Genomic DNA, 10759 nt, shown 5'->3' on the forward strand with positions numbered 1-10759 from the left:
GGATGACATTGTGATCTGTAGTGAGAGCAGAGAGCAGGTGGAGGAACACCTGGAAAGGTGGAGGTCTGCTCTGGAAAGAACAGGAATGAAAGTCAGTCGTAGTAAGACACAATACATGTGTATGAATGAGGGAGAGGGAAGTGGAACAGTGAGGTTAACAGTGAGGATGTTGAGGTGCCAGGCAAGAGGTCAAGAGGAAGGCCAAAGAGGAGATATATGGATGTGCTAAAAGAGGACATGAAGTTAACTAGGGTGAGAGTAGAGGATGCCGAGGATAGAGTTAGGTGGAAACAGATGATTCGCTGTGGCGACCCCTAACAGGAACAGCCGACAGAAGAAGAAGAAGAAGAAGAAAGAATAATACAAACACCAGTGTCATGTAATAGTTGGGTGGCTAATTAACCATGCACCAGGGTCAAGCTAGTCCAGCTCTCCAGACGTGATGTCAGGTCCGCTCGGCGCGACCTGCCTCTCTTCTGCCTTTCTCTCTCCTGCTCGCTCTTTTAGCAGGATTAGCGCCTCAGCTGTGTCGCATTTTGTAATTAGTGACTTGTGGGTTGTCACGCACAGCTGGGTCGCATTACTGTAATCACCTTCATACCTTATTTAAACCTATGGCGCACGCTCCGCCCTCGGCGAAGAATTAACAACTGTAACTAACAGTAACTCGCATACCCCGTGACAGACCTTTGTTCGTGGTATGTATTGTACGTCATTTTGTTTTCCACGCTGACAGTCCCTGTGCTGTGGATCTCTTTATGTTTTTCCCATTAGGTTAGCTAGACGTTCTTTTTGGTATCCACGCTGACAGTTCCTGTGCTGTGGATCTCTTTATGTTTTTCCCATTAGGTTAGCTAGACGTTCTTTTTGGTATCCACGCTGACAGTTCCTGTGCTGTGGATTTCCTTTATCGTTAGCTAATCCTCCTGGGTAGTTTGTTTTTTTCACCTGTCTGTCCTCATCCTCACTCTCCTGTTTTTTCCGTTAGCCTGTTTACTCCCCTGGTCATCCTGTTCTCCCTAGCCGTATTTGCTCAGCCCCGGTTGTATGTGTTCCTCGACTCAGTTCCTTTTTTCGTGTTTCCTACCATTAAAACCACCTGTTTTACTAGCACCTGGGTCAGCAATCTTGAGTCCTGCCTCAGTTCCCCCTCACCCTCCTGGTGAGGGGGACTAAACCATAACACGCGAGTACAGTGAGGAAGTGGGCTGTGTTATTTCTCTTAAAGCACATCGCAACTGTTTAACTGCTCTTCCTTAAAACTGAATGAATAATTGGTTAAGAATAATTGTGAGTAAAAAGTGATAAAGAAAATCTGTGCTAAATATCAATTGGGGGGGGTTCCTGTCAGGTTTGCCCGGCTGCACCTTCCTCTCTTCTCTCTTTCTCGCTCTAGTCTGCTCCTTCTCACGTACTCTCTTGATTAACACACCTGTCCTGATTTTCTGACACTCTTCTGCTGCGCCTCCTTTGTCACTCCCTATTTATACTCGGCTTTACCTTCACTCCCTTGCTGGTTCTTTCACCGCCATCTCATCAGGGCCAAGCCGCCAGGGAGCTTATGACCATCTGTCAGGGGGCTCGTCGCGTACTAGACTACTCTGTGGATTTCCGGGTTCTGGCTACGGAGGCCGGCTGGGCAGACGGCCCGTTACGTGCTGTTTTCTGGCACGGGCTTAACAAAAACATCAAGGCGGAACTCAACACACGTGATGAGCCCTCTAGAGACGATGTTTTCAGATTTTTTAGGTGTCATGGTGTTTACCTAAAGTTGTTGTTTTTTTTGTTTTGTTTTTTTAACTGCTGAGTGTGTACTCCAAGTGTGTCTACTCAAAATATGGGAAGTCTGGGCTTGAGACAGCAGACAGTTGATGGAATATTAAGGAAGTAGAGGTGTCAGGCCTCCCAGGAAAACTCAAAATGTGGTGCTTGCGGTTTGGTCTTTTGCCATGACGGTTATGGTCACTCACAGTGTATGACGTACCCACCTCTAAGGTAGAGAAGCCAGATAGATAGAATGTTTAGCACGTACATTAGGAAGTGGTTGGAAGCTCCGCGCGGCCTCAGCAGTGTGGTTCTGTACCAAGAAGGGAATTTGGAGTGCCCTATAACCAGTTTAACTGATGAGTTTAAAAGCACTAAAGCTTGACTGGAGCTAACACTGTTAGAATCCAGGGATGTAGCGGTGCAGAGCGCAGCACCAACAGTCTCAACAGGCAGGAAGTGGAACCCAAGGAGGCAGCGTTACAGGCTCATTCAGCTCTTAAACACGGGGACATTGTAGTACAGGTACAGCATGGACGTGGTGATTCTAATTTAAGCACATCAAAAACTTCATGGAGCAAAGCAGCAGCAGCTGACAGAAGGAAGATGGTTAATGAGGAGATTAGGAGGCAGGAAGATGTGCAAAGGCAGCTTCCCAGGCAGGGACAGTGGGTGAGATGGGAAGAAGTGGAAAGGAAGAAACCTTACTTTTATCACTTTAATTTTGCAGCTGGTAAAGGTGGAGCTAATGTTAACTACCTTATATACTTGTAATTGAAGTACTTTACATACTGCTAGGTAGCTTGTGAATTTCTCACCACAGATCAATAAAATCCGATGATGGTACTGTGTTCTGCTTTATTCATATGATGAAAGGAATGAAAGATATCAAATACATGTAGTGCTGTAAAAAGTACAAAATTGTATGCAGTACAAGTATAAGTAAGTGTAAGTATAAAGTAGCAGAAAAAGAAAATACTGAAGCAAAGTACAGATACCTCAAAATTGTACTTTGTCTGAAAATGTTATAAAATAGTGAAAAAGTCATGCTATCGATTTCTAGAGCACCAGAGGACGTCTGAACGTCTGCTTGGTCTCAAGTGAAATGGGAATCAGTGTGTTATCTGGGGTTATTCAAATCATTCTCATGAGTCATTTGACAAATATAGTAACACAGCTCAGCCGGGATTCAGCACGATAATAGTCCTGTGTTAAAATAGTTCATGGGGTTGCACCAGTGCTGCTGAATGTACCAGTGAGTCAGTGCATTTAAAGGCGTATCAGTCTGTGTAGCATTTATTTTATCTTTGTCATGAGACAAACAGTGGAATACATCATTGATGTTGCAAAGTCCACTAGGAATGTGCTCTTGCACACATTTTAGCCTAAACAATTATATTGATTATGTCATGTTGTGCTGCAGCTGAAGGTGAGCTTGTGTTGTTTTGCATTAGCACTGCTGTTGCACAGATTGACTGGCTTTGTTCACTTTAATGAAGAGAATGCACTTTTATTTCATGCAGAGTTGAATTTGGTCTGAACCATATTGTGGATAACGATGGACGAAGCATCACCACTTCCTGCCAATAGGATAAAACATGCATGTTTTATGACCTTCTAAGATACTGTTCAAACATGAAATTACAATCAAACATAGCATAAGGCTACATACCGTGAGTCCACTGTGGTTCCACACTACTCATTTGTATCTCCTCTTTGTATTCTTTGGTCATATCACAGAACTTCCTCATTGTTTCTTACTGTAAGCTCCATATCTTCCTCTCTTGTCTGGAACAGTTCAACTAACCCTTAATGCCTCTACCTTAAGCTTCTTCCTCTCTGAGAAAGCCCCTACTTCCTGTTTTGGTACCAAGCTATCCAGTATAGGATATGGAATCTTCATCCCATACTGGATTTTTATTGGGATTCTAACTTTTGCCACTATGCAAAAGTGAAGCCAAAATATTGAGACTACAGGGGCAGCCATCTGGTTTTTGTGATGCATTTGTGTGTGTGTGTGTGTGTGTGTGTGTGCGCGCAACGCCACCGCCACCAGAGGTGGAGCTACAGTATCAGGCTGCAGATCAAAGCTGTCAATCATCATTTCATTCTGGGGAGCTTTAGATCTGCCAACGTTATATACAGATGATGGCAATGGACTTAATGTACATACTGTGTATTTACATTCATCATTTGTGTCATAATATTAACTTTAATAAAATTAAAAAAAACTTTTTTTGATGTTTCCTGAGGAACTGTTTGAGCACATCAGAGTCCAAATTGTCTTGTAGTCCTACATAGAGTAGACTAAGTGTTTGGCATGACAGAGAAATGAAAATGAACTAACCGTGGTTATGGCAGATATTATGCTTGTCAGTTTTACAACTTAGCGCTTATTGTAAACATTTGTAAAAAGTGAGATTTTGCTTTTTTGAAAGACTATGCTAATTAAATACCATGACACCAGAATTTAGAAATGTATATTTTTTTCAGACTTAATGCTTTTGTGTCACATTCAATAATACATGTAGTACTTTTGAGTTCTGAGCTGTTGATGAGACCAAACAGACGTTCAGACGTCCTCTGGTGCTCTAGAAATTGATAACATGACTTTTTCACTATTTTATAACATTTTCAGACAAAGTACAATTTTGAGGTATCTGTACTTTGCTTCAGTATTTTCTTTTTCTGCTACTTTATACTTACACTTACTTATACTTGTACTGCATACAATTTTGTACTTTTTACAGCACTACATGTATTTGATATCTTTCATTCCTTTCATCATATGAATAAAGCAGAACACAGTACCATCATCGGATTTTATTGATCTGTGGTGAGAAATTCACAAGCTACCTAGCAGTATGTAAAGTACTTCAATTACAAGTATATAAGGTAGTTAACATTAGCTCCACCTTTACCAGCTGCAAAATTAAAGTGATAAAAGTAAGGTTTCTTCCTTTCCACTTCTTCCCATCTCACCCACTGTCCCTGCCTGGGAAGCTGCCTTTGCACATCTTCCTGCCTCCTAATCTCCTCATTAACCATCTTCCTTCTGTCAGCTGCTGCTGCTTTGCTCCATGAAGTTTTTGATGTGCTTAAATTAGAATCACCACGTCCATGCTGTACCTGTCCTACAATGTCCCCGTGTTTAAGAGCTGAATGAGCCTGTAACGCTGCCTCCTTGGGTTCCACTTCCTGCCTGTTGAGACTGTTGGTGCTGCGCTCTGTACCGCTACATCCCTGGATTCTGACAGTGTTAGCTCCAGTCGAGCTTTAGTGCATTTAAACTGCTCTGTTAAACTGGTTATAAGGAACTCCAAATTCCCTTCTTGGTACAGAACCACACTGCTGAGGCCGCGCGGAGCTTCCAGCCACTTCCTAATGTACGTGCTAAACATTCTATCTGGCTTCTCTACCTTAGAGATGGGGACATCATACACTGTGACTGACAGACGTTTGAGTTTTCCTGAGAGGCCTGACACCTCTAGTTTCTTAATTCCATCAACTGTCTGCTGTCTCAAGCCCAGAATCTGCTCACCAAGAGCTGCATCACACCACTTACCTAAACTTTTGACTGGCTTTTCTAACACTGTTGGAATTGGCTCATCATTTATACAAAAGCTTTTATCCGACAGCACACCTTTCGCTGCGGTACATAATACTGTGAAAAGATTCAGGGATTCCGGGAAATCCTATACAGAGATCCAATTCCTAAACATTATGATCAAACTTAACCTCAGTCTACACAAAAGGTCTAATGTCAAAATCCTCATTAATGTATAAATCAATATGCCTGACATTGCTTCTCTAGATCCCCACACATTAATGAAGCTGTTTTAATACCAGTGTGTCATTTTGAACTAATATTGTGTCATGTCTTATTTAAATGTGCTGGTACTGGACTTCTTTGATCTACACATCTGATGCTAGATCTGTGGTCAATAATGCCTGTGCAAGAAGAGCAAGAGGTTTTGCCAAAATAGGTGAAACCCCATGGTCACTTTATCAAATAGACTACATGTGTAGTGCAGCAGGTAATCACACCACCAATTTCATTTGGTACCAGACCTGTTGGTTGGTGTAGGACTTGTCATGGCAACATGTCCATAATCTCAAGCCTGTTTGGGAGCAGCTTTGTTCTCAGGTTTATTCTATGTAAACAAGTTAACAGCTCAGCTTTAAACGGGTTCAGAATAGTAAGTCCATACAAATGCGCTGTTCTTAAGTGAGTGACCCACTAATATCAGTGCATTTATAATAAAACATGAGTTTAGAATAAAGTACTGTGAACTCAACGGGGCCCCTTTGGCCTAATCCTGACCCATTCTTACAGTAGCATTTTAATGAGGAGGGAATCATTTCTTTAAGTGAAATGTTAGTGCCTCATATTCAGGGCCACACATAGAGGACCCATGCTCCTAACACCGCACAGTCATTAGAATGCATTGCACTCAGATTTCTTGAAGTGGCTGAAATGCAGGAAGTTGAGCATCATTTGTGAGATATTCTAAAAGTGTATGTGCCTCTGAAACAGACTGCCTTCTTCCAATGTGCTTCAGAAACAAAGGGATTTTCTCAACAGCTGTGACTCATGAAACCTCAGTCGTTCTCAAAGCTTAATATACATTTGTCACATACAACACAACACTGAAGCTAATCAGCAAAAGGATACACATCACCCAAAACCATTAGCTCATGTTTCAACAGTAAATCATTAGGTCACTAAATAAAACGACAGTCAATGATGCCATAATCATTAGTTCATTAGTGATGATTGGAGTAGTATTTGTAGTTTACAGTCATTTTCATATTGTCAGTAGTGAGAATAACTATTCTGTTGTTGTTGGTCAGATTTTAGAAGCAGACCTGAGTCCAGGTGTTGGACCTCTTCCCTCCTCCAGCATCCTGATGGTCGAAGTGGACAATGTTCAACATGAACAGTTCACTGTCACAGAGGAGGTCAAGGTATAAAACGCACATTCTGATATGTAGCACATTAGGGTGGTAAGATGGCAATTTTCATACTGGAATTTGATTTGTGTTTTGATTTTGTGGCAAATGTGATGATACAAATGGTCTTACTACAGAAGAAACACTGGAAAACTAGAATCTTTGTGTGTGTTGTACAGGCACTGACGGCAGAGATAGTGAAGACAATCAGGGACATCATTGCACTGAACCCTCTCTACAGGTCAGTCCTGACACTTGTTCTGCTTGTCACCAACACCAACTGTGCATTCTCCTCTGGCCCGTTGAAGCAGGAAGAACAACAAATTCACCAGTTGAATGGTCTCCTCATAATTTATACTTTACTTGTGTTAGTGGGGCCCACAAAGTCAAACAGCATGGAAATTGTCTCTTTAGTGTTGCTCTAAAGTTTGAGATAAGCCCAACGGTGATTGCCTTAGAGGGCTGTGTCTATACTCATAGAGTATGGGGTTACGGTACACATCCAATGTTCTGAAATGTGCTTATTTGTGTGTACACTTCTGTGGGGGCTGTAAGGGAGTCTGTCCTTCAGATGATGCAAGCTGGTCAGAGAGTGGTTGATAATCCTATCTACCTCAGCGACATGGGAGCGGCTCTGACAGGAGCAGAGTCACATGAACTACAGGATGTCCTGGAGGAGATCAACGTAAGCAGTCCACTTTGCATGCTTATGGGTTCTTTTTGGGACTGTCCTATTCCCTGTGTTGAAGCACCGCCTGCTAGCATGCGAATAAAAAGTTATAGCCATTCTGGTTATAACAAGTTCATGTTTACGAAATTGTTCACCTTTAAAATGTGAGTTTTCTCCTTATTACGACATAGGCTACTGTATTTTCTGGTAATAATGTGAGCCCTACGCAGCTCAGAGCAGGTACAGTGCACATGCTCACATTGAACAGTAGCCTACCTTAGCTCATTTAGTTCAGCAGCTTCTCTCTCATCAACACTCCCCCATACCAACTTTTCACCCAGTGACAGCGTTGCACGTAGGAGGTGTACTCCCGTCCGTGAGAATCTCCGATCTGACTCTTAAATCCATGCACAATAATTAGCCCACAAAATAACGTATGAAGGCAGCTCATGACTTCGCCCCGTCTGTGTGGGTTGAAGATGGCTTATAGATTTCCATTAACAGTAAATCATGGAAATCTGTTTCTTGACCTGTTCATTTTCAAGCCAGAGTAAATTTTAAGGACTTCATTTTATCACATTGTATGTCAGGACAAAAAAAACCTAACCTTGAAGTCCATTAAACTCTGTTAGACCTCATTGATAAAACTGTGGAAAGGCATAGCTTAGGGTGGAGATATAAAACCACTTCTTATGCTTTGTGTTCCTAGGAGCGCAGTGGTCTCTTTGTGACCTACCCCTATAGCATTATGCTATGAGCGTGGTTCACAGCAGCAGGGAGGGAGAGAGAGTTTAGAAATAAGACAAAGATGAATGCAGCCAAATATGGAGATGTTTAAAGAAAACGTGCTCCAGAGTACACAGCCTGAGACTGGAGCGACAGCCTTGACAGCACTGGAGTGGCTTCAGTACAAGTCTCTGACTATCCTTGAGTTGCCCAGCCAAAGCCCAGAGTTAAACCCCTTACTAAATCTGTGGACAGATCTGAAGATGGCAGTTCACAGACCCTTCCCATCCAATCTGACACAGCTTGAGAGGATCGGTGAGAAAGAATGGGGATAAACTGCCCAAAATAAAGTTGTGCAAAGCTTTCAGAGACTGACCCAAGAAGACTTTTTAAAATACTGAAGGAAGGTGTACATTAATTTGGAAAGGTGAGATTTATTGCAAGTGTTTTCAAAAGGTATGTTTTGTTATAAGAGGAAAGACTTCAACTTCTGAAAACTAGTACACAACTGCTTCCCTAAGCTTTTCAATATATATGTTTACATTTTATATTTAGGTTCTTCATTACTGCTGTACAATGTACAGGCCTTTGACACCCGTTGCTATGTCTTTGCAGATCCCAAAGCGTCTCTACAAGGCTCTGTCTCTACTGAAGAAGGAGTACGAGCTGAGTAAACTTCAGCAGCGGCTGGGCCGAGAGGTCAGGGGTCATCATCCAACATGTATGAGCTTTATCCTTCTAGTACTGTGATTGTCATCCCCAGTCATTCATTTGTTCTGTTCTGCTCAGGTGGAAGAGAAGATCAAGCAGACTCACAGAAAGTACCTGCTACAAGAGCAACTCAAGATCATTAAGAAGGTAGAATCGACTGTGTCATCTGTCTGCCGCTGTATCTGTCCGCACAAACATTCCACCTCTTAAAGCGACAATAGAGATGAATCCAAAATCTAGCTCATGCTAGCATGGGACTCTAGAATCAACTGCCTTTGCTTTGCCCCGCCCTTGCTCTCCATGCTCGCTCCACCCTGCTCCGCACTCCACCCAACCCTTCCTGAACATAAAACCGCCACACTGTCACGGTTTGGAGAGAAATTCACAGTTAGCTGACAGCATTTAACTGATGTTAAAATAATGTATCTCACCGAGGTGAGTGCCCTGCTTCATGTCTACTATAAACACAGCACAGGTGTATAGGAGGTGTACAGGTCCTCCATGGAGGACAGGCTGGCACTGATGGTTGTTTCTGCAGTCCTGACTGTCCTGTGGAGTCTGTTCCTGTCCTGTTTGGTTGCTGAGCCAAACAGGACAGTGATGGAAGAGCAGAGAACAGAATTGATGATTCCTTTGTAGAACTTTATCAGCACTTCCACATGGGTTTCATTTCTCAGCCTCAGAGATTACCACTTTGTTTGTGCCAGCAGATTATTACAACCACAATTAGCATGATATTGTTAGGTGACCTCTAGAAACTGTAGTAAATGGCATCAGCAAAGAGTGAAGATAGGTTATGTATTTACTGAGACAAGGTTTATGTTCTTTCTCACAAGAGACCAGTGTATGATTCCTGTGTGAAGTTTTTTTTTTAATTCATGGCCATTCCACAACTTTAATTATTTGTTCATTCCTGTAAACATGACAATAAAGGTTATTTTAGCCCAAATCACGTTTTATTTTTGAAACTTAACCAAGTAGTTAGGTAGCAGTAAAGTCTCCTGTAAATGATCTCTATTTTCCTGCAAGCGCAAACTCAGCAGAGCATCAAATGAAGTCTTTTTGCACATTTCCTTGGGTGCAAGTCTGTTTTTTTTTCTTTTCCCTTCTTGCACATTGGTGTGTTTGGTATTTGTCTGCCATGAATAAATGTGCTTATGTTGAGGTGGGAGAAGAGGAGCATCTGAACTTGTGTTTAGGCAACAACATGTAGTTTTGCTGCTTATTTTGACTCAAAATTACATCTGCATTAAAACGTGCTCAGGCCCAGAGCATATGAGTGGAGTGGAGTGATGAGAATTTCTCCTCCTCGTTCACAGACTTGTTTGCCTGCTCCGCTCAAACTCACACCAGGCCGCTCCACTCATCATCACTTATCACTCAACTCTGATCGCACCCACTTACTCCAAAAAAGGGGAATAATCTGCATCTTCTTCTTCTGTCGGCTGTTCCTGTTAGGGGTCGCCACAGCGAATCATCTGTTTCCACCTAACTCTATCCTCGGCATCCTCTACTCTCACCCTAGTTAACTTCATGTCCTCTTTTAGCACATCCATATATCTCCTCTTTGGCCTTCCTCTTGACCTCTTGCCTGGCACCTCAACATCCTCACTGTTAACCTCACTGTTCCACTTCCCTCTCCCTCATTCATACACATGTATTGTGTCTTACTACGACTGACTTTCATTCCTGTTCTTTCCAGAGCAGACCTCCACCTTTCCAGGTGTTCCACCACCTGCTCTCTGCTCTCACTACAGATCACAATGTCATCCGCAAACATCATTGTCCACGGAGATTCCTGTCTGACCTCATCTGTCAACCTGTCCATCACCATAGCAAACAAGAAGGGACTCAAAGCCGATTCTTGATGTAGCCCCACCTCCACCTTGAACTCCTCTGTCTGGCCTACAGCACATCTCACTACTGTCGTACTCC

The 10759-nt window shown here is 42.6% G+C and overlaps 1 protein-coding gene across 1 annotated transcript; it reads left to right on the forward strand.

Moving 5' to 3' along the window:
* The first annotated feature begins 1561 nt into the window (after positions 1 to 1561).
* On the forward strand, positions 1562 to 9034 carry lonp1 (lon peptidase 1, mitochondrial). Its single transcript, XM_020620902.1, has 6 exons — positions 1562 to 1732; positions 6619 to 6732; positions 6897 to 6958; positions 7273 to 7402; positions 8729 to 8812; positions 8903 to 9034. Exons 1-6 carry the CDS (start codon positions 1562 to 1564, stop codon positions 9032 to 9034), a joined length of 693 nt encoding a protein of 230 aa, XP_020476558.1.
* Positions 9035 to 10759: the final 1725 nt, after the last annotated feature.

Source organism: Monopterus albus, unplaced genomic scaffold (genome assembly GCF_001952655.1).
Source record: "Monopterus albus unplaced genomic scaffold, M_albus_1.0 scaffold250.1, whole genome shotgun sequence".
Lineage (NCBI taxonomy): Eukaryota > Metazoa > Chordata > Actinopteri > Synbranchiformes > Synbranchidae > Monopterus > Monopterus albus.

Coding starts and splice junctions, on each gene's coding strand:
- lonp1 (XM_020620902.1), top strand. CDS start 1,562: ATGACCATCTGTCAGGGGGCTCGTCGCGTACTAGACTACTCTGTGGAT. Junction 7,403..8,728: donor ATGTCCTGGAGGAGATCAAC/GTAAGCAGTCCA, acceptor ATGTCTTTGCAG/ATCCCAAAGCGTCTCTACAA. Junction 8,813..8,902: donor AGCAGCGGCTGGGCCGAGAG/GTCAGGGGTCAT, acceptor TGTTCTGCTCAG/GTGGAAGAGAAGATCAAGCA.